At 55.5% G+C, this 23,987-nt stretch overlaps 1 protein-coding gene across 2 annotated transcripts in view; it reads left to right on the forward strand.

The window, feature by feature from the left end:
* CYTH4 (cytohesin 4) overlaps positions 1 to 3,332 on the forward strand; it is a 30,921-nt gene extending 27,589 nt beyond the window's left edge. For both annotated transcript variants that reach the window (XM_060025612.2, XM_060025613.1), the window contains exons 12-13: positions 392 to 546; positions 1,344 to 3,332. In XM_060025612.2, coding sequence (XP_059881595.1) covers positions 392 to 546; positions 1,344 to 1,416 — 228 coding nt within the window. In that variant the 3' untranslated portion in view covers positions 1,417 to 3,332. The remainder of the gene's footprint in view (positions 1 to 391; positions 547 to 1,343) is intronic.
* The last annotated feature ends 20,655 nt before the right edge of the window (positions 3,333 to 23,987 follow it).

Raw genomic sequence — 23,987 nt, forward strand, 5'->3', positions numbered from 1 at the left:
AGGGTTGCCTCAGTCTCCCTCCTGGGGGCAGGTCAATGGCATCAAGAGGGCCCGGCCTCGCTGACTCTCAGAGCCTGACACTGGCTCGGGGATGTTTAGTAAGTCTCCACTCATTTCTGAGCCTCAGTTTCCCCATCTGTCAAATGGGGATTTGAAGAAGAATCATGGATTTAGGCCGAGCCAGGCACGTAATAAGTTCTCAGCGTGAGGAGCTGCAGCTTCTGCCCCTTTGCCTCTCACAGGAAGGCCCAGGGGTCGGGTCTGTCCTGCCGCTTATCCAAGCGCTGGTCTTGCCCAAGCGTCTAGGCCTCTCTGAGCCTCCCGGAGAGCCCAGTGTAGCAGCCCTTTCCTCCCACCCCTGCCCTGCCTTCACCTGGCCACTTCCCCGCAGTTCTGCCTGGAGCTCTACAACCCCAGCTGCCGAGGCCAGAAGATAAAGGCCTGCAAGACGGACGGCGACGGCAAGGTGGTAGAGGGCAAGCACGAGTCCTACCGCATCTCAGCCTCCAGCGCCGAGGAGCGGGACCAGTGGATCAAGGCCATTCGGTAATGGATGGGCGGACTGGTGGGGAGGTGTCTCCTGTCACCTTCCAGAAGCGCCTACTTCTCTTGGAGCCCTGTTTCCTTGTCTGTAAAGAGGGCTAACTCTAGAATCTCCCTCCTGTTTCTGGCATGCAAATCCCTTCCACACATATTCTGTGAGCAGCCCCTCTGGGCCGGCACAGTGCCGGGTCCAGGACACAGGGGAGAGAGGCACCGCCTTCGTAGGGATGGTGGAGGATCACGGGAGATGTTGCACGTAAAGCTCTTTGCCCAGCGCCTGTTGGCATCAGGACCCATAGTGGCCCTGGAAAGACCTGATGGAGGGGGAGAGGAGGCCTTTCTAGGTGGAACAAGCAATGCAGGCAAAAACAAGGGGGCACGTCAGGCCAAAGCCACGCTCACCTCCATTTTACACATGAGGACTGAGGCCCAGAGAGGGGAGGGACTCGCCCAGGGCCACACAGCCAGTGAGGGGCAGAGCCGTGACCGGCAAGCAGTTCTGCTGGTTCCACCTGGGTTCTTGTCACCTCCTTCTGAGAGTCTGTTGGGAGCCTGGGGAGGGGTCCAAAGACATTTGGGGGCAGAATTCCCAAGGCTCTCAGGCCTCAGCCTCACCCACTCCGGTCCCGCCCGTGGGACTCTGGGTTAGGCCAGCGAAGCTGGACACACCCTGGCTTGGTCCTTGCTGGGGTCATCTGGCTTTTCCCCTGAGGCAGGGCAGGCCGACCCCTCCCTGGGATATGAGACTCTTTAAGTCAGCCTGCCCAGCCCTGAAATCTTTTCACCTACTCTCACTCCAGAGCCAGCATCACCCGTGTCCCCTTCTATGACCTGGTCTCTGCTCGGAAGAAGAAGATTGCCAACAAGCAGTGAGCTTCCTGGGAGGTGGTGCCCGGCTTCCTGGGAACCCCGTGACCTGTGGTACCTGGAGACCTACCTCCCACCCCAGGGTACCCTTTCCTGGCCCGCAGACATCCTCCCTCAACCCCGTTCATTTCAAGCTGACAGCAGAGGGGAGGAAGGGCTCAAGAAAGAGGGTGGGTGGGAACCACCGAGGGCTCAAAGCCCGACCATGAGGCCGCTGGCCCTGGACACCCAGGAAAGGCCCTGCCCCAGCCCCAAGTCCACCGCAGTAAGGGGTGAGGAAAGCAGCCCAGAACCCGGCACCCCCCCCTCTCTCTGGGGCTCAGTTTCCTCTCCTGTCAGACGTCTCCGTGCCCTCTGAAATGCTGTCAGCCCTCGGAGCAGGAGGGACCTGCATGCTTCCTACCCTCCGCCATGGTGATGCCCCCTCCTTCTGCTCAGGGGGTTTCTCGGCCAGCCCCTCCCCCATCCTCATCTGGGGCTTGGCCTTCCCTGCCCAAGGGACACACGTACACATCTCAGACCCACCGACAAGACCTCTGGGAGACCCGAGAGCACTGGACTAGAAGCCCTGATGCCACGGTCTCAGTCCCAGCTCTGTCTCCAACTTGCTGTGTGCCCTCGTCCAAGTCACCCTCCTTCTCTGGTTCCTGGAAAAGTACGGTGTTTGGAGAGAAATGTCTTGGCCCTTCTGGCTCTGTGCACCGCCCCCACTGCAACCTCCAACCTGCCAGCAATGGCCCTAGGTAGGTCCCAGCAGGGCGTGAGCTGGCCACCTCCCTCCTCTGAGACTGCTTCCTCTCGGTAGAAGGACAGGATTGGACTGGGTCTCCCAAGGAGCTTCTGGCTGGACATGTCTGCACCAGAGCTGGAGGGGGCTCTGGACTGAAGGCTGCTGGGAGGCAGAGAGCAGAGTGGGCTCCATCCCCAAGGATGTCCATCTTAGAGAAGGGGCGGGTGGGACTCCTCAAGAAAATGGCAGACAGCATCCCAGACAGATGTACTCAGGCGGAACTGGCGGTACAATCAAGAAGCCAAGTAGAGAGCTTTGTGAGCTGTGGTTACCAAGAGGGTTACCTGTGGTTACCTGGAGGCAGCGGCCATGCCAGTGAGTGACACAGAAGCTTGTAGCACAGTCTCAGCTACAGCTTCCCTGCTGGACCACTGCCCAGGGCTCCCGTGGTGGTGAGCAGGGTCCCAGCATCCTGAGGTCCTCTAGGGTAGCAGCATCAAGAGTGGAACTGACTTCCCAGCCCACAGGCAGGCAGCTCTCCAGGGAGATTCCAGCCTGGAGGAGGATTCCACGAACAGGTTTCTTCTCAGTAGCACTTCTCACCCCATCGCACAGGCCCTGGGGGGTGTCCCTGGAGGGAAGTTGCCTGGCAGGAAAGCAGGATATGGGATTACCTCTGCCCCGCTCCCAGCCTGCGTGGGCAAGCCAGAGCAAGATGGATTCCCCCCGGGGAAGGGAGGCAACCTCTCCTCCCCTCCACCTCCCACACACATGCACACTCTCCAGGGTGTCAGGATAGAGTAGCTGCCTTGCAGTGGTGAGACCCCTATCTCTGGAGGTGTGCAAGAACCTGGTAATGATATTGCACTGACGAGGATCTGGTTGGGCATCTGCAAGAAGAAGCTTTAGGACGTTTGAGGTCTTCCACAGACTCCATGTCAGCCTGGGAGCTGAGCGCCACCTCTGCTGCCTCATTTGGCCCCTGAAGGGGCAGCCAGGCGTCATGGGCTCTGAGGTTCTCTCCTGCCACTGGTTATACACTGGCTACGTGACCTGAGTCCACTTCCTTCCCCTCTCTGGTCCTCAGCTTCCCCCCACCCCCGCATCATTGAGAGGGTGGAATGGGGGATTTTCTGGGCATGAGTGACTGTTCTGGGAATCACTCAGAATAGAGAATAAAGGTCATGATTCAACTCGTGAGGGGCTCTGTCCTGTCTGTGACTACATCTCCCATCCTTGAGCCCACCCTGCCCCTTCACCATCCCTTTCCCAGCCAGAGTGCAGGAGGGCCAGACAGGGAAGAGTAGACACTCCAAGGACCCTGGACCCTCATCCTCTGGGCACTGGGGCTGCCACACTGGGCAGATCTCCAGGGGCTGGATTTGTGTCAGGGGTCCCTCAGAGCATGGGCAGGAGTGCACTGGTTCTGCCAAGGCCGGGGGAAAGCAAAAGAACTTTCCAATAGGCTGTGCTGTCTAAAGAGAGAAAGAATGCTGCTCAGGAGATAGGTAATAAGCTCCCTGTCTGCAGAAGGATGCAAGTACAGATTGGCTCCAATGATCACTTGGGGTGTTACGGGGGGACTTGAATTTGGTCATTTTCATTTATTTGTACTTTCCACAATGTTCATTACGTGGACAAGACAGAATCCCTGTCCACATGGAGCTTACATTTTGGTGGTCTTGAATTCTAGGACTCTAGACAGCACTCTCGGATGTGTAAGGCACTGAGGTGGCCCCTACACCTTAACCCAGCCCCCTGCCTGAAATGCCACCGTTGAGTCCCTCCTTGAAGACCTTAAGGTGTTGGACTGATCAACATGCTTTCATTTGGCCCAGGCTTATGGAGAACCTACTCTGTACCGGGTTCCACACACAGAACCAGAGGTCCAAAGATGATCAGGGCAAATCCCTTGCCCTCAAAGGGAGCTCAGTCAGCCGGGGAAGACAGGTGCAAAGGAGGCCTGACAGCCCAGGCCAACACTTGCCGGTTATGTAGAGTGGAGCACAGGGGCTGGTGGAGGGCTGGGCTGAGCTGGCCGGAGAGGCAATCTAAGGGGCTTCACAAAGGAGCTGTGCTTGAGTGTTGGCAATCAGGTGGGAGAGAGCTCACTCACGTCTGCTTCTTCCCACCACACACACACTGACTGCAAATTCCTCACACGCCAGACTGTCACCGCTCGGTGCCTGGCACAGAGGAAGTTGCACAATAATTCTTGGTTAGACCGAAGTCAACTGAAAAGGCCCTCAGGGGCTCCACATCAGGAGATGCAAATATCTGGAGGCGCAGGGAACTGTGGGAACGGTGGTGCCGGGCCGGGGCGGGCGGGCTGGGGAGGGGGCGTGGCTAGAGAGGCAGGCAGGGCCACAGTCTGATCCAGCTCTGACTTGCTGGCCCAGGAACTCCCCTGCTCCCGTGGCCTCTGCCCACCTTCCCACCCTTCTGCCACTCTTCACTCTGGGCAGCAGGGGGCTCCCACCACCCGTGGATGAATGGTTCCACGACACAGCCAGACCGGAGATCGGCTGCCCCTTTCAGGGATGAGGCCTCAGCCCAGAGTAGAGCCTGGACCTGGACCTCCTGGAGACGGATGCACCTGGTCGACTAGGACCTGCGGGCTTGAGCAGGCCCAGACACCCATGGGCACAGATAAGCATGGGCCTCCCCTCTCCCCTCATGCCAGGCAGAGTCAGCCCTGCTCAGCCTAGGAGTCGGGATACCCTGGGCTCTGGCTTTCTGGCTGCGGGACCCTGAACTAGTAGCTTACCCTCTCTAGATGTGATCTTCCTCCTTGAAGGGTTCTGACAGGTGAGTTCTAGGACACAAACCTTTAGCGGGGACCTCCCTGTGCAAGGGAGTCTCAGACATGGGTACCAGGCAGCCCCTGCCCTGGGGTGAATTGAGACTGTTGTGTGTGGCGGGGTGGGTGGCAAGTGAGAAGGTGCCACGAAAGCCACGTACTGTAATAGGCCACAGGGGGCAGTAGTGAGGCCATCCGGAGGCCCTGGGTTCAGGCCCGACTCGACTCTGTGTCTTAAGCAAGTTTCCCAAGCATTCTGAGCCTTGGATTTCCCATCTATAAAATGGTAGTGACAGAACATATGCAAAATACTTAGAACAGTGTTGAGTACCTGCTCAGGGTTACATGCTGCTATTATTATCCATCACAAGGCAAACTAGGTACGTGCTTTTATGGAGATACAAAACAGGCTGGACCACTGGAGGAGGAAAGATGCAGGGGGGGGTTGGGGGGTCGTAGATCTGGGTGGGCTTCTTGGCAGAGGTGCCCATGAAAGGTAAGATAAATGGAGGCCTGGCTCTTCCAGCCAGGAGGAGCCAAAACAAGGATGCTTGATAAGGCAATGTATTTCTGGAACTCCCTTGAGCTCCCAAAAAGCCCCCAAAGCAAGAGGAAGAAAGGTTGAGGGGAGCTGGGCCCTGCCAGGGGCTGAGCTGCGTGCACAATGCTGGAGTCCCTTGCATCTCCAAGGCCACCGAGCCCCTTGTCATGAAGCTCTGGCTGGGGATCCAGTAACATGGCTGCTGAACTAGGCCATCACAGAACGAGGGAGAATAAGCTTGGCACCGGATGGCCTGGGGTGGAGCAGGAGGGGGCAAGGGGGACCCCTGCCAGTGCCTGGGAAGTCGGAGCACTTCTGGCCTGGAAGCGCAGAGTTGGCCCTGGGACCCTGCGCCCGGATGCCCAGGGCCAGGAAATGGGGGGCAGGCAGCCAGGAGTCGAGCAGCAGGTATGAGAGACCTGGAGAAATTGATTTATTAGAGACGATGAAAGGAGCTAAATATGTTTGCCAGCTCAGTGATGACTCAGGCGCTCCCCAGGGGTCCACAAATTGTGAGCATCAAAGAATCAAAGACAGGCCTCCTCCCACCCGGGCTCTGCCAGCCTGGAGCCATCCTTCGGCAATGGAAGGACCACTCCAACTGTCCTGAGAGCCTGGTCCTCAAGGGGCAGCAGAGACCTAGCCACTCCAGCCAGCATCCCCTGCCCACCCCCCACCCCACCAACCCCCCCCAGAATGGCTGAAGAGCGAAGCTTCAGAGTGAGGCAGATCTGGGTCGAAGTCGTGGCCTGGCCCCAAATTGCTGCGTGACCTTAGACAAGTGGCTGACCCTCTCTGGTCCCACATTCACCAGGGAGGACAGATGCCCACCAAGCCAGGGCCCTTCCTCCCTCTCCCTGTCTGGCAGTGTCATTCCTACCTAATTTGGCTTCTTCCAGACAGCTGTGAGCACAGCCTCCTCTGCCTGAAATCTACCAACTTCCCTCCAGGAGACAAGCCAGATTCCACAGGGCCTCATTTCCGGAGAACATGCTCTTCCGGTACCAGCTTCCAGGCTGGTACTGGGCTCCAGGAGAAACAAGAATGAATCAGAGTCAGAGGCCGGAGGCAGGACAGACAGAGGAGGGAGGAATGATCTCCTTGTGGGGCAAAGGGCTGGGGGTTGCAGTAGGGGTGTGGGAAGGGTCCTGCGGCACCTGGGAGGACCAGTGGAAGAGGGGCTGTCGGGGATGAGGAGGGACATCTGTCAGGCAGTTGGGGGGACATGGCAAGGACTGTGCAGCAGCGTGGCACGGCTGGGGAGCGGTGAACTGTTCACTGGGCACAGAGGGGGCCTGTGCCTAGAACAGCAGCAGTTGGAGTTGAATAGAAGCTGGGACCAGGCTGGCCAGCGAGCAGTTAGACTCTGTCTGGATGGGGAAGGGGAAGAGGTCACAGCAGGAGACAGGTGGGGCTGGAGGCTGTTTGCAGGTAGTCCTTCTGGCTTCGTAGCCTGGGGCTGCCAGGCTCAAGGGAGGGTGTGCGATTTGATTCTGCTGCTGGACTCCAAGGCCCATCTCTCTGCTTCCACAAAGAGACCTCCAGCTCCATCCAGGAATTCCTTGCCCTATAAAATCATCCTTCCCCTTCTTCATGCAGAAACTGAGCCTCACAGAGGTCAAAGGACATGTGCTAAGGGGTCACCCACCACGGAGGCTCTGCGAGGAAGACAGAGGCAGAAGGTACCAACATTTATTGAGCATCCTTCATCTCATCTATCCTCCCAGTAGCCCACGAGGGAGACAGGATTATTCCCATTTAACAGATGAGGATGTGGAGGCTCAGTGAGTTTGTGACTTGCCCAGAGTTACATGGCCAGGAAGCAGCATCTGATCAACTTGTTTTTGTTGAGCTGTTGAGGCCAGGAGGAGCCAGCAACCTGCAGGGAGTTTCCAGCAGAAGTGGAGGATTAATCCATGACCTTTACAATCTCCTTGATCTCTTGAAACTAAAGCTTAACTCTCTTCTCTTCCTGTTTCCTCCAAAAGATTTTCATTTAATAAAATGAAAGCGCCCAGAAAGGACCCAGCTTTGACCCAAAGAAATTATTTTTTGAATAAAATATCCTCTATTAAAAAAGAATAAAACAGGGCTTCCTTGGTGGCGCAGTGGTTGAGAGTCTGCCTGCCGATGCAGGGGACATGGGTTCATGCCCCGGTACGGGAAGATCCCACATGCCGCGGAGCGGCTGGGCCCGTGAGCCATGGCCGCTGAGCCTGCGCGTCCGGAGCCTGTGCTCCACAACGGGAAAGACCACAACAGTGAGAGGCCCGTGTACCACAAAAAAAAAAAAAAAAAAGAAAGAAAGAATAAAACATGTTCATTGGAGAAAATTGGAAAATGCAATGATCAAGAAGAAAAAAAAAAAACTTAGATCAAGAGTTCTTCTACCTGATATCATAAACATTTCAGATTATTACCAGCACACCTATACACTGTATATGTTACATCTCTGCAACGCTTCTACGGCACAGACAAGTTTGTAACGTGTCCTTAACACCATGGAATCGATATTTCCCCATGTGTACCAGTCTGCACAGGCTAGTTTATGCTGTGGTAACAAATAACCCCCAGATCTCAGCAGCTTCACACATAAGAGTTTACGCCTTGCTCACACTGTATGTTCAGTGGGGTGTCGGACAGGGGCCTCTGTTTATCACAGTCACTCAGGGACCCAGGCTGCGGAGGTACCATCCTGACACAGGCCACTGGGAGTACTGTCTTGGACATGTTATCACTTCTGCTCACTTTTCATTGGCCAAAGCAAGACACATGGCCACCTAACTTCAAGGAGCCAGAGAGTTACCCTTCTACCACCTGCTTATCAAGAAGGGAGAATAGAAATACTTGGACTGCAGCACTCATGCCCATTGTAATTAGGATGACCAATTGTCCTCACTTGTCAGGACCAAGGGCTTTCCTGGAATGCACTCTCAGAGCATAACTGAGAAAGTCCAGGGCAAACCAGGATGAGTTGTTCACCCTCCCTGTACCATGTTATATATTCTTCACAAACTCATTTCTCAATGACTGCCCAGCAGTCCATCTAGCAGATGAGTCATGGTTTTCCTCCCTAATCCCCTATTGTTGGAGACTTAGATTGTTTCCAGTTTTACACGTTTATAAATCCACTGTCTTAATAGCTTCATGAATAAAACCTTGTCCATATAGCTTCTCAGAAGTGCAATTACTGGCCATTTTTCAGTCTCAGAATACCCGCCGTCCCTTCATATTTCAAGAGTTTGGAACAACACAACCTGCCTTCTACAGCAGAAGCAAGGTCCACTCCTGAACACTCACCCGGAGCCCTGAGCAATCATTCTCCAACCTTAGCAGCAGAATCCCCTGGAGGGCTTGTTGAAACGGACTGCTGGGCCCCACCCCCAGAGTTTCTGATTCGGTAGTCCTGAGGTGGGCCCAAGAATTTGTGTTTCTAGCAAGTTCCCAGGTGACGGATGATGCTGCTCTCGGACCACACTTTGAGAACCACTGGCCTAGTGGTTTAACGCCCCTGCTTTGTAATTTGACAGGTGATTCTGCTCAACTACTCACCAGCTGTGTAACCTTGGGCAAACTGTGTAACTGATCTCTCTCAGCCTCAGTTGCCTCATCTGTGAATTGGAGCCATTGTGAGGATGAGCGCAGCAAACATTTGGAGAGCTCTTAAAAGCATGTCACAAGAGCTCAGTTAAAGATAGCTACAGGGCTTCCCTGGTGGTGCAGTGGTTGAGAGTCCACCTGCCGATGCAGGGAACACGGGTTCGTACCCCGGTCCAGGAAGATCCCACATGCCGCGGAGCGGCTGCGCCCGTGAGCCATGGCCGCTGAGCCTGCGCGTCCGGAGCCTGTTGCTCCGCAACGGGAGAGGCCACAACAGTGAGAGGCCCGCGTACCGCAAAAAAAAAAAAAAGATAGCTACAGTTATTCAGTGGTAGATTAAATAACTTCATGTCTTCATGTTTTAAAATATTTGTTAATCTGAATAGAATTGCATTTATTAAAGTTTTCGTGCCTTTTATGTCTCTGGGTGGGAATGATTTTTTTTTCCATGCGGTGATGAAGCATTTGTATTTCCTTTTTTTTTTTTTTTTTTTTTGCGGTACGCGGGCCTCTCACTGTTGTGGCCTCTCCCGTTGCGGAGCACAGGCTCCGGATGCGCAGGAAATACAGGGAAGCCCCTGTATTTCCTTTTTAATATGAATCGTCGGCTCCTGTCCTTTGCCCACAGGTTTCCCTGTCTTTCCTCATGTTCTGCCCAAGCTCGTTAGAGAGTAAAGATAACAGACAGACCCCATGGCTGGTCTTGTTTGCTACAAAAATTTTCCAGTGTTGCTGCCTGCCTTTCTACTGAGGTCATTTTTCTGGTCATTTTACACAGTGGCCAAATCCATCTGACTTTTCCATTTTTATTCCCTCTATCACTTTTAAGCTGAGATTGTCCCCCTTCCCCAGAATGTGAAAACATATATAAAGGAGGGCTTCCCTGGTGGCGCAGTGGTTGAGAGTCCGCCTGCCGATGCAGGGGACACAGGTTCGTGCCCCGGTCCGGGAGGATCCCACATGCCGCGGAGTGGCTGGGCCGTGAGCCATGGCCGCTGAGCCTGCGCGTCCAGAGCCTGTGCTCCGCAATGGGAGAGGCCACAACAGTGAGAGGCCCGCGTACCGCATAAATATATATATATATAGGAACTGGATTTCAAATGATGGGATTTGTTGTGCCCTGACAGTTGCGGGTGGGGTTGGGGAGTGGGGAGAGGGTGCCCTCCTGGCTCACCTCAAACCCTCTCTCAGAGTATTGGGTACATGCAGAAACCCAGGGCCTCTCTGCACTGCCCACCACGCCGCATCCTCAGCTCTGCCCCAGACACAGCCATGTTATCTGTCTCCCCATCTGCAGAGACCCCCTCCAGAGAGGCCCTGGGCAGTTCAGGGTTGGAAGGGACCACTGGAAATGCAAGGGGACAGGATGACCAAGGGTGTAAGAACTGGCCATAGACCTTAGACAGCCTCGGTTTCAGATCTCTCAAGTGTTTGCCCTATGAATTCGCCTGAGGCTCTATTTTCTCATCTACAAAATGGGAGTGATAATGCCCGCATGAATGGAAAATTTTAAATAGATCACCAGCCACAGCGCGCTTAGCACACTGCTGGGTGCAAAGTAAGCACTCAATCAATGGGTCTTGTCGTTATGCCCAATTCTGTTCCCAGGGCGGGGCATGAGCCCCACAGCCTTTTCCTCTGTTTGGACTGAAAATACCCAGCACCGCGGGTCCCAAGTCCCCAGGTCTCCGCAGAAATGAATCTCGACGCCTCAAAGAGCCCTTGCGCGTTCAGGCTTCGAAGCGCGACCCCAGACCCTCCAGGGACAGCTCAACCTATCAGCCCTGCCCGGGAACTGCATCGCCCAGGCGCCGGGGCTCAGAGAGGCCAGAGTAGTGCGGGGAGGGCGGAGGGGGCTGCGCCCCTCCCCACCTCCCCCGGGCAGCTGAGTCCGCGCCCAGCGGCCTGCAGACGAGCCACGCGCGCCTCCCCGCTCCCGCGTCACCGCCACCAGGCGCGCCGCTGGGGCCTGATTTCCATAATAATCAGCCGCAGATCTTCCGAAAAGACCGTGAGCGGCCGCCGCCGCCCGCCAAGGATGCTCCGGCTGGCGGGCGCCCCTCTCCCGACCAACCCCGCCACCCCGGAGGGAGCCTCATTCTTAAAAGCTTTCGAGATACCATGGGCTCGGGAGGCAACTGCGAGACACCCGGGACGTCGCTCTCACCATTAAGGGGGTTGGCGGGGGGGGGGGGGGGGGGCGGGGAGGCCAGGAGAGGCCGAGGCTCGATTACAGACCAGCCTCAGAGACAGTAGCAGGGGAGGGAAACTGAGGCAGATAAGGGCAGAGGCACGTCTCCAGGCAGGTTCTCACAGCGCCCCTGAGAGTGGGTTCTCTGCTAAGCCCCACTTAACAGAGGGGGAAACTGAGGCCCGGAGAGGTTTCGGGTCTTCCCAGCTGATGAGGGCTGAGCAGGGACCCCCTTCCTGGCAGATCCAGAGCTCGCGGCCTCCTCCCAAGAGCACGGCTGCGCATGTGCATCCCAAGATGAACTGACCTTGGAGACAGACTGAGCAGAGCCCGCAGGAGGGACGACGCCGAGGCTTCGCACGCACCCGGAGCTGATCTGGTCTGGAAGTCCACCGGGCTTGCAGAACCGAGTTCGAACCCCTGCTCTACCACCTGCCAAGCAGGGGTAAGCAAACTGCAGCCCACCGGCCAAATCCTGTCCACCAAGCTGCCAGAAACTAAGCATGGTTTTTACATTTTTTAATATTTAAAAAAAAATCAAAAAAAATCAAAAGAAGAATAAGATTTCCTGACATGTGAAAATTATACAAAATCCAAATTTCAATGTTCATACGTATAGTTTTATTAGAACCCAGCTATACCCTTTTAATATTGGTTACTGAAATCGCTGCTTTCCACTACAACGGCCCAGTTGAAACATCTTGACGGAGAGACTTGGCCCTCAAAGCCAAAGACATTTACAACCTAAATCCTTTCCAGAAAAAGTTTGCCCACCCTTGCACTAAGGAGACAAGTGATGCAGTCTCTGAGCCTGTTTCCTCATCTGAACAAACGGGACTAACACTAAATGAGGATTAAATGAAAAGAGCAGCAAAGCACCAGGACATTAGCTCCGTTCTCCCTGCCCCCCTTGGAAATACTTGTCGTTTTCTCCTAGCCCCTGCCACTTGCTCCCTCTCCCATCCCGGAAACACAGCCACCGCGATGAATGCACCTTGAACTCAAAGTGTCCACCGCCCACTGCCTAATCCTGCTTGTCCTCATTCCGTCCTTATCAACTGAGCCCCCAGCCCCCTACCCATCAGCGACCAAGGCTGGCTGGCTCCCCATCAGCGCCCAGCACAGTCCCTGGCACACAGTAGGTGCTCAGCAAACACGGTCTAGATGAACGGATGAGGGGATACTTGGCAGTCTTTCTCTTTTCTGCATTCTCTCTGCTCTGACTTCCGCCATTTCCTGCGAAGTCTCCCTGACCCCGTCGAGCTCTCTCCATTCCATCTCTGACCCTGCAGACAGGGTGACCGGCCTGTGTCACACCTCCCCCCGGCTCCTCACTGCTGTCTCTGTTCAGGCCATGCTCCCCAGTGCAGCACACAAAGAGCTCACCTACCGCCCTTATTCAGTCCTACCAAATATCCAAACCGCTAGCACATCCTAGAACACAGAAGGTTGGAGCCAGCCTCCAGGCAGTTTCCCCTGTTCTTCCCTCTGTCCTGGAATCGTCCTCCTTACCTCCAATCCAATGTGCCCGGCATCTTCTACTCGACCCCTCCCCAAGACTCAGTTCAGGCCCCAACTCCTCCTGAAAACCTTCCAGATCTCTCACCCACCTCCGCTGCCCCCAGTATACAAAACTATCCTGGCACCAGTGGGATTTCAGTGCCATTATGAATATGCATGATTGCATGAATATGCAGCCCCTCGTGAGCCCGTGAGCCCCTTGAGGACCAAGATTGTGACTGGTATTTCTGTATCATCAATCCCAGCAAAGGCATGGCCCAGAGAAGACTCTTAGTAAAATTTTTAATAAATGCATCAATGAAGGAAGGAAGGGATTAACACATATGGAATCTCGTCCCTCCCTTGCTCAACAACTTTCAGTGGCTCCCCAGTTCTCCCGTATAAAGGCCAGGCACCCAGCCTGGTCTTCAAGCCCTATATGAAGTGGCTCTGATCACATACACACCTGGTGGGGGGTGGGCAGAAACAGAACTGGGTCCTCCAGGCCTGTCTCCCCTAAACAGCCCTAACCTCCAAGCATTTGCCCATGCATTTCCCCCTCCCTGTACATCTTCTTCACTCACCCCCATTTGTGCCTATGGGAGCCCAGGCCAACCTTGGAGACCTCACAGGGCTTTAGGGATCCAGGGGCACCTGATGTAGGGAAGCCAACTACTGTCACATTCCCCAGATCCCACAGCAAAAGACAGTGAGCAGGGGCTCTGACCACGAGAACCTGGGTCCAGGGTGAACCCTGCCATCTACTATGGGGACATCACTTCACCTCTTGGAGTAAAATGGAGAATAACACTTGCCTCATAGGGCTGCTGGGAGGTTAGAGATGCTGTGGTCTAAAGATTCTGGCACACAGTAGGTGTTCAATAAACAGCAGCTCTTCCAGTCCTGGTCAGAGCCTTTTTGCCCAGAGAAAGGGCTCAGGGAGCAGACCTAGAGCTCCCCGCAGCCTGCAGCCCCGACCTCTCTCTTCCCCTCTCTCCCTCACCCCCGACAGCGCCCGCAGCCAGCAACTTATACTGCCGTGGACAGAATGACAATGAGGCCAAGACCTAAGCAAACCTATCTGGGAACCCAAGGCTGGAAAAGGGGCTCAGAATGAAGACGAGGCAGAGAGAGACAGGACCGAGGCAGGGGTAGGAGAGGGGCAGCAGGGGGGGGGGGCGGGGGGGGCGGTAGGAGTTCTGGATGAAGATGGGGCAGAGGCTGCATAGGAGAGGGCAGAGCAGGGCAGGCCAGGGGCTGGCAGCACAGGATGGGGCTGGGATGAGGCAGAGCTGGGGCAGGAACCATAAGGGCTGGAGCAGGGTTTGGGTTCACTGGGGAGATGGGGCTGGTACAGGGATCAGGACAAAATCATGCCACCCCCGGGAGGTCAGAAACAGAGACTGTGAGAGAGCTAGGGGTCCTCCCAGGTCAGGGGAGAGAAAGAAACAGTTTGAGAAAGAGGTGGAGAGGAAAGGAATCTAAGAGGGGAGTGAGAGCAGGGAGACGAGAGGAGGAAGCCACTGACACTTGAGTCCTGGGGACAGTCCCACCTGTGCCAATCTCCTCCCTTGGCAGGTGGGGCCAGTGTAGCCAGAGAGGGCAAGGACTCACCGGGGCCCTGGCAAAGGGGAAGCACAGTGGAGACCAGCTTATCTCCAGACCCAGAGAGGAGGCTGGAAGGAGGGGAGTGGGAGGGGCTAAGATAGGGGGCAGGGTGGGACCAGCACAGACTTCTGGGGCTAACAAACCAGAGAGACCACTGCCATCCCTCTCAGCGTATCCAAGTCAGCATCACAGATGGCGGGACCGATTCCTGCCACATGCCCTGCTCATCCCACCTCCCTGCCTTTGCTTAAGTCAGTGCCCCCACCCCCCGTAAGGGACGCCTTTATTTCCCCCACTCCAAACACTTCAACTCATCCCCAGTCCGTGTGCCCTGACTCTTCCGGCCCTCAGGCACTCCAGCCCCGACCTCCCTCAGCAATGACTGTCTCTCCCTCACCCTTGATGCTACTGGGATTACATTCTGATGGACCAAAGGTGCGCGCTGGGCCCCCATAAATGTGTTTAGTCCTCACAAACAGCTTGAGAGTCTGCTGGGCCAGGTTCAAGTCCCAGCAACTTCATTTTTTAATTTGAATTTTTTATTTTATATTGGAGCGTAGTTGATTTACAATGTTGTGTTAGTTTCAGGTGTACAGCAAAGTGATTCAGTTATGCATATACATATATCCATTCTTTTTCAGATTCTTTTCCCATATAGGTTATTACAGAATATTGAGTAGAGTTCCCTGTGCTATATAGTAGGTCCTTGTTGGTTATCTATTTTATATACAGTAGTGTGTATATGTTAACTCCAAACTCCTGACTTATCCCTCCCCCACCACGTTTCCCCTTTGGTACCCATAAGTTTGTTTTCGAAGTCTGTTTCTATTTTGTAAATAAGTTCATTTGTATCATTTTTTTTAGATTCCACATATAAGGGATATCATATGATATTTGTCCAGCAACTTCATTTTTACATAGTACGTGTTTCATAAACGCTGTCCCTCCCCCTCCTTCCATCACATTGGTAGCTCGGGACACACGTGCGCGCACACACACACACACACACACACACACACACACACAGAGTATGTGCCCAATAGTGGCTCCTGGGCTGAGCTGAGGCACCCTTCTGTTCCCAGTGGATCCCTCAGTCCTGAGAGGAGTCGTGGGTGTCTCCCCTGCCTTGGCCTCTCCACCCAAGCCTGAGCTATCCAGCTTGGGAGAAAGGCCCATTGCTCATTCCCCTTGAGTCTCTGCAGCTCAGGCAATCAATCGGTCACCATAGCAACCAGCCCTCCAATCAGAAGCAGGCACTTCACGGCTGAGCCAGAGCCACCCACCCACCCACTCAGGCCAGGCTGTGCAGGTCCCTCACCTAGGACTACTCTGGGGGAGACAAGGGGGCCCTGGTATAATCTGTGGGCACCTGCCTGCATCCTCAAGACCCAGGGATCCCCAAAGAGAGAGCATTTTCTTGGGGGGGGGGAACGTGGGGGGACAGAGCGACCACTCCGTCTGACCTGATTTCCACAAGCTTCATTCCCATTTGTTACTGCCCTCAGTGTTCAGAACAGGCCTGAGGGGTGGGGATCATTACCCCCTGGGCAGAAGGGGAAGCTGAGGCCCAGCTGGAGAGTCGGTGGCCAAACTGGGCATACATTCCCTCCCTGAGACCCTACCTTCAGCCCTCTCCCTCCTGGCCAGAAGAGTGGGAGCAGGAAAGGGGGGAGCAGAGAAAATCTTGACCCCACTACAGCCAGCACCTACCTTCCCACTAAATCTATGTGCGACACTTCCGGTGCCCATTAGCACCAGGCCCATCAGGGACCATTAGCCGAGATCTACGAGCTGCCCACCCACAGCCGGCTACAGCCTCCAGCCCCGATCTCCCATCTTCCACACAGTGCCAGCCAGGTGGGACAGAGCCCAGACTCTGAGTCAGAGTGAGCCCCACGTTTGACAACTGGCTCCTTGCTGGTGAGCCTGAGCAAGCCAGGTGACCTCTCTGAGCCTCAGTTTCTCTGTCGGGAAAGTGGGAATAATTATCTCTGTCTTACAGGGGAGTGGTGAAGTCAAACAAAGGGTGTATAGACCTTAGGAGAGAGCCTGGAATGTGGCTTGTACTCAGGAAGTGGAGAGAGGGCCCCTTGGAGCTGCGCTAAGGCACCTCTAGGGTACCTTCTCTAGGAGGAGATAGGGGGCAAATGCTACCGTTATTAATAACCAGCCCAGAAAAATGTAAGTTACAGATGAGATTTAGAAAAGGGAAGCAACTTGCCCCACACCCAACGCAACGAGGAAGAGGCAAGGTTCGAACCCAGGTCGGTCCGACTGAGACCTGAGCCCTCTCTGCTGCAGCCCAGCCTCTCCTGGCCAGTCCAGCTGCAGCCACAGCCCATCACCCTGTGCCACTGCTGCCCAGCTCTCCCCAGTGTTCAACACTGATTGAGGACCTGTTGTGTGCCTGGCTCACTAGGCGCCCACCACAACTCACAGGGCTACAGAAGAGAAGTCAAGGGGACGCTGAGATGCGCTGGGGGACCAAACCTGGTTTAGGGTGATGGGGAGACTTCCGGGAGGAAGGAAGAGGTTATTTTCACTCCTCAGGCTGGGAGTAGCATCACACAAGCTGCTCCTGCTACCCACTGTTTGGAGTTTTTGCCGTCTGCCTAGAAGGCCCCCATTACTGTGCTCTGTCTGCTGGGACCCAGAATGTGCCGCAGAGAGAGCCATCTGGCCCAGCACTGCAGGCCCAGCCGTAGGCGCCAGTTGTCTCAGCCCCACCCAACCTGATTCTAGCTTCCTTCTCCTTCCTGCCAGCTGGACTCCAGACCCCGTGATCTCCCTCTTGTCACCTTTCCTGAGCACCTACTATGTTCCAGAGACTGCACGAGGAGGCACATTTACAAATGTTAGCCCAGCCACCCTGCTGAGCTGTCCCTCTCTTGGAGCTGAGGAAGTGGAGGCACACAGAGGGGAAGTGGATTTCTCAAGGTCACACAGCTGATATAGGCCAGAATCAAGATTCGAAATCAGGTCTGTGAGACTTCAAAGGCCGACACATCAGTGCAAATACCTAGGAAGACCCCAGGGCCCCGACTTTTGGGTCAGCCTCTTTTCCCTGCCCCCCTTCCTAATGGCTCCTGTAGGACAGGGTGGAGCAACTTGATTCGAGTTATTATCATATTTCTGCTTCCCTCTTCCCTCCTCCAGAAAACAAATTGATTCATCAAATTCCACCTTTAATCTGTCCTGGGGAAGGGGAGGGATGAGCCTCAGTCCCCCCAGGAGGAAGCATGCCTAATAATCAGCCCACCCAACCGTGCGCTGGGAACGTTCCCCTACGCTCTACCGTCCCGTGATTAAACGCTAATTGCCACCATGCTCTCAAATTGAGGACTTTAATTTCCCGAAACGAAAAGTACATTTCAATCAGTTCCTCTCCCAAACCATCCCTCCTAACAGGAGCCAGGACCAGAACACAAGCGCCTCAAGGCCACAGACAGATGAACCTACTTCCTACATGCCTGTCTTCCCCTCCCCCGCCAGCACCACGTCTGTCCTTTCCAGGCACCACCCAAGAGATTCCTACAATTGGGGGTTCAGAAAAGTGAGGCAGGGCTCCCAGCGCTGAGGAAATAACCAGATGACAGGGCCACAAGGAGGGTCAGCCACAGGCAGGGCCACAGATGCTCCCTCCACTCCCACCAGGTCAGTCTGGTCCTTAGATGCTTCAGCTCAGCCCAAGAGAATGGGCAGAAGGTTGGACAGGGGGCCCAGTGAGAGAAGAGACTGGGAGGAGGGCAGCCAACCTCCCCCCTCTGGGTCTCAGGGTCCTCATCTGTCCCAAGAAGAGACTGGGGAGGGGCAGAGTCAAAAGCTAGAAGGCTCTTCAGTCCGTGCCTCCCAGGAACAGATCGGGGACCAGGACTCAGCTAGCTCAAATCCTGGAGGTGCTGGCTCACCAGGTCTTAAAAGGGGTCCAGGAGCTGACTTTTTTTTTTTTTTTTAAGTTCTCCAAAAGACTCTAATATGCTGCTGGGGCATTTGGAAACTGCCAGGCTAGTCCAGCCCCCTCAGTTGACAGGTGTGAATGTGGGCCCAGAGAGGGTGAGTGTCTAGTTCAGGGTCACACAGCAAACCAGAGGGTTAGGCCAGATGACCTAACAGCCCTTCCAGTTTAAATACTTCAAAGAAGGTGGCAAAGACAGAGTGAAGGGGGCTCAGGTGTGGCACCCACTACCAGGCAGAGGAAGTGTTGCCAAGGGGTCCAGAGCTGAGAACACTCAGATTTCCACTCTGAACCACTTTCCTTCCCCAGTGTTGGTTGTGATCTTGAGCAAGTCACTCCTCCGTCGCTGAATGTAGAGGGGGCTGGGGATTCGCATGATGTCTCTCCAAAGTCCATTCTGGCTCCAGAGTCCTGCAGTCAGGCCAGCTGGACTCATCCTCCTCCTCCTCCTCCTCCTCCACCCCCCCCACCCCGGCAGACATTTATTGAGCATTTACTAAGTCCAAGCACTGAACTGAGGGACCGGCATGGATTTGTCGATCCTTTCAACCATCTAAGAGGTGTTCCCTTTTTCTCCACCCTCTCCCTGCCCCCGCCAACCCTTAGAGAGCAGCAAAGTGAGGCTCAGGGAGGGAGCTTTCACAGCAGATCAAGCACGGAGAATCGGCTCTGGTCGAATTCGAACTCAGTGTCAGTCAGTGACGGCAGCGTTCTAGGACCCGGCGGTGCACGGGAGACGGGGCGGGGCGGGGCGTACCCCGGGCCGCGCCCCGGGGGCCTTCATTAAAGCTCAGCGAAGCGGAAGCTGCCGACGGCGGCCCCGCCCAGGCGCTCCCGGCACGGACCCGCAGCGTCGGCGGGAGAACAGCTGGGAAGGGGGCGCGGGCTGGGAGGCGGGGCGGCAGAGTCCCCTCCACTCGGTGACCGCCCCTCCTCCAAGCCAGGCGGCGGTGGCGGGGGGAAGGGCGCGAGTGCACTGGGGGAGGAGGATGGGGGGGACACCAAATTGGGGTGAGGTGCCAACACAGAGACTAGCCCCAGAAAGTCCAATTTCCGTCATCCCATTACTGCGTCCCCCCACTCCCGCCACACACCCATTTTACAGGTGGTTCGTCCTAGGTCGGGAGCAAGACTAGAACCAAGCTGCTCTCCACTCGGTTGCCAGACCTCAGCGAGAGACTAGGGATGAGGGGAGGAAGCAAGGACCCGACCGGCACTTAGAAGAGGGTTTGGAAGCGGGTGTAGGAGGACATCCAGGAAGGCGCCCCCCGCACCCGCCAGAGCGGAGGCGGCGGGAGACTGAGCCTCGCCTGCCCCAGCGCCGCCGCTCCCTCCCCAGCTAGCGCCTCCGCGCTCGGCGGTCCACCCTCCCCCTTCGCTCGCCTCCGCCAGCCTCCCAGCTCCCGGAGGGCTCCCCTCCTCCTCCCCAGTCTCTTTCCGGAAACTGGTCCTCTCCCCCGCCCCCAACCCCACTCGGCTGGTTTATGGCAGTCTCCGCCCACTTCTGTGTCCCTGCTGTGTGACCTTAGATGAGTGACTTAACCTCTCTGAGCTTTAGTAGTGGCCTCCGGTATAGATTTAAGTGGAAAAAAAATTAGAAGACCCCGGTGATGGAATGCCACCATTTAATGGGTTAAGAAAAGGGGAAATGTGTGTGTATATATTTGCTTTCCTCTGCGTGTTTGCTTGTCTCGGCGCAGACACCCTGGAAGGGAAGCAAGGTCGCAGGCATAGCCGGCTGCTTCCAGGAAGAAAAGCCTGGTCCTCCGAGGGAAGGGACGGGAAGACAGAGACCCGGTGTAACACACACTTACCTTTTAACTACTGAGATATAAATGCATTAGCAATTCCAATGAATAGATTAAATAAAACGCAAACCTTTACAAAATTGAACTTTAGAAATAATACTTGTACCTGGATGTGTTGTGAGATGTGTGTGTGTGAAGCAGACAGACACAGGGAAGTTTCAGTGAACCGTCCCTGTTTTGATTGTCACTGCCGGCTCGCTAGAGCTCTTGCCTGCTCTCAATTTCTGTTTTCCTTTCCTCCCCCACCTCCTCCCTGCCTCTCCTCGTCTCCCTCCCCTCCTCCTCTTCTCCTCCCCGAAGAAGCACCTTGTCGCCCACCCCACCCACTCTTGCTGTAGCCTATGGGTGGAGGGCAGCAGGGATGTGTGACAGTGGAGCCGGGGGGAAGGGATGGGAACAGATGCGCCTCCCACCAGCCTCTCACAGCATCATGGGGACCACACCATGCTGCACACTGCAGAGACCCTGGCCCACTCACTGTCCCTCTTCTCATGGACAGGCCCCTCCCCTCCCCTCCCCTCCCTGGCCTCCTCCACCTCTCCTCTTCCCATATGGGCGAGATTGTACGCAGAAATGGCACCTAGTAATCAGTACCTGGGCCCAGTCTGAGGTGTGGCAGTGTGGCCTCAACCCACAGCAGGGTGGGGCTGGTCCAGGAACTGGGAACTTTTCCAGAATCCAGGCAGCAGCATCTGTCAGGGCTCCAAAGGGGTCACCTAGCAGCCCCAGGAAGGCAGGGCTGGGGACCCCCTAGAAAGAACCCCCTCACTAGTCTCTCTGTCTCCAGCCTCACTCCCTCCAGCCGACACCCAGAATGCAGGTGTTAAGGGGCCCCTTTCACAGATGAAGAAACTAAGGCTCGACAGATTAAGAGAGGGAGTTAGGCTGGTTAGGATTCTGGGTTTTCACTGCCGTGGCCAGGGTTCAATCCCTGGTTGGGGAACTGAGACCCCACAAGCCATGCGGCAAGGCCAAAAAAGAGATTAAATGACTCGTTCAAGGCGACACAGGCCGTGTTTCCTGGGCTCCCATATCAGTTGGCTTCCAGTTACATTTGGTCAATGGCTGGGAGCCTGGAGGATGGGAAGAAGGGAGAAGTCTGGGTGTTTCTCCCTCTCTGTCTGCCTTGGGCATGACTGTGTCTCCTCCAAGTCTCCAGCTCCTGCTGGAAACGCTCAGCCTGGTTCCAAGGCCCTTAAACTCCAGTAATTCTACCCCTCCTTTGTCCCCCTAGCCTAGGGGAATCTCTTCTCCTTGTCCCCTTCTAACTCTTCTAGTCACCCTGTGTAAGCAGCCCCCTATGGTGAGTCACGTGTGTCCAGACCTCAGCCCCGTTGCCCCCCACTCTCACTCTCTATGGCTGCTTCTCCCTCACCTCGTGTAGGTTCTCCAATCTCTCACCAGGTGCCTCTGGGCCCTTCCATATGCTGTTCCCTCTGCCTAGGACACTCTTCCTGAAGCTCTTTGCCTGGCTGGTGTGTCCATCCCTCTGCTCAGCAGCTTAAAGAAGGCCCCCTCCATCTCCCAATCTTAATCCAGCTCGCTTCTGAATCCCTCACGAGGCCCCGCCTTCTGCCTCAAAGCCCTGCACGCTGCCTGTGGTTACGCATCATCTGATTGTTTGCTAAATGTCGGGTTTTGCCACTGGACCACGTGCTCGGGAACTCCAGGCGAGCAGGGCATGTTTGTCTTCTGCACAGCTGTGGCCGTGGCCCCAGTGTCTGATACCACACCTGGACATAGCCATCCTCAGTCAATACTTGCTGAATGAATGAATGAATGAATCTATGAAACGGTCAGTGCATAGCAGGATTTGCAGATGGACACATGGGCTGGGCCAGATCACAAAAGGCCTTAAGTGTTAGACTAAGAAGGTGAGTGGGACACGGGGAACGTCTTTCCATCTTCTCTTTCCTCATCAGATGCCTGACTTGCTTATGTCCCCAAGCTCACACTGACAGCACAGTAAATGTGTCTCCCAATTCTTAAAAGCTTCCCAGCCACCGCGGCCCTTTGCAAGCGCGCACGCACTGAGCGCGGGCGGCTGGAGAAGGAGGCACAGGGAACTGTGTCAGGCAGTGTGGGTCGCCGGGAGGCCAAAGCCCCGATCAGGCTCTTCTCTGCCTAGGGCGGCCCCTCAGGCCATGCTGCTCTGCTAGCCTGTCCCCTCCCTTACCCTGAGAGCCCCAGGGAGGGGTGATGTCGGCACAGCCCAAGGCACCCCGCAGGGTCTGGTTACGGGGTCAATCTCCGGAGAAAAGACCGTGGGACCTGCAAAGAGACATGGCAGTCCCTGGCATGTTCCCCTTCAAACACTGGGACTGGACTTCCCTGGTGGCGCAGTGGTTATGAATCCACCTGCTAATGCAGGGGACACAGGTTCAATTCCTGGTCCGGGAAGATTCCACATGCTGCGGAGCAACTAAGCCTGTGAGTCGCAAGTACTGAGCCTGGGCTCTAGAGCCCGCGAGCCACAACTACTGAGCTCGTGAGCCACAACTACTGAAGCCCGCGAGCCTAGAGCCTGTGCTCCACAACAAGAGAAGCCACCGCAATGAGAAACCCGCGCACCGCAACAAAGAGTAGCCCTTGTTCACCGCAACTAGAGAAAGCCTGAGAGCATCAACGAAGAACCAGCACAGTGAAAAATAAATAAATAAAATAAAATTATAAAAAAACAAAAAAAAACACTGGGACTGAACCAGCCCCTGGCCCCTCCTGGGCAGAGCCGGGTGGCTCCCCTGACTGTCTGAGCACTGTGCTTGGAACCCAGGAGTTCTTAGCCCCTTGGGGCCTTGGAGCTCATGGTTTCTCTTTCTCTGTGAAATGGGGGCATGCCAGGCGAACTGGGACAGTGACAGGACTATGGGAGGACAGAAAAGAAACGGCGGAAAGGATATGGGATAGGGCACAGCTCGGGAAGCCCCATGGTCTCCCTGTGCCTCAGTTTACTCATCGGTTAAAAGAGACCATCCGAGGGCTTCCCTGGTGGCGCAGTGGTTGAGAGTCCGCCTGCCGATGCAGGGACACGGGTTCGTGCCCCGGTCCGGGACGATCCCACGTGCCGCGGAGCGGCTAGGCCCGTGAGCCATGGCCGCTGAGCCTGCGCGTCCGGAGCCTGTGCTCCGCAACGGGAGAGACCACAGCAGTGAGGGGCCCGCGTACCGCAAAAAAAAAAAAAAAAAAAGAGACCATCCGATTTCGCTAAGTGAAATAAGCCAGACCCCAAAGGATAAACATTGTCTAATTCCAGTACAGAAAGGAGAGGGTGGTTACCGGGGGCTGGGGGAGGGAGGGACAACGGGGAGGTATTGTCTAATGGGTAGAGTTTCCGTTTGGAAAGTGAAGAAGTTCTGGGGGTGGATGACGGTGACTGCTGTGCAGTATCGTGAATGTGCTTAGCACCACAGAACTGGCCACAGAACTGTACACTTTAACATGGTTGAGATGGTAAGTTTTTTGTTACACATATTTTATGACATTTTTTTAAAAATGCAAAACAAAGAAAGTGGTCAGCCCTTACCACACAGGGCTGGCTGGGCCCCCGCCAGGGAAGGGTGTGGAAACACGAGCTCTGAGGGGCTGTGTTGAGCCGGGGGCAGCAGAAGGGCTGCCCAGAGCTCTGCCTCCCTCTCGGGCCTGGGGCCGGCCCTGAGCTCAGGGCGGGTGGAGAACAGGAGCCCAAGGGCCCAGGGGTAAGCCAGGGAGACCCTCGGTGCTCTGCCAGCCAGCCCTGTCACCGCAGCACGTCGTCAGCACCTCTATCTGCAGCTCACAAAACTCTGTCCTTTCCCTGGGGGCAGGGCATGGGTCATCAGGCCCATTTTCCAGGAGAGGAGACTGA

The sequence above is a fragment of the Delphinus delphis genome, chromosome 11, assembly GCF_949987515.2.
Source record: "Delphinus delphis chromosome 11, mDelDel1.2, whole genome shotgun sequence".
Taxonomy (NCBI): domain Eukaryota; kingdom Metazoa; phylum Chordata; class Mammalia; order Artiodactyla; family Delphinidae; genus Delphinus; species Delphinus delphis.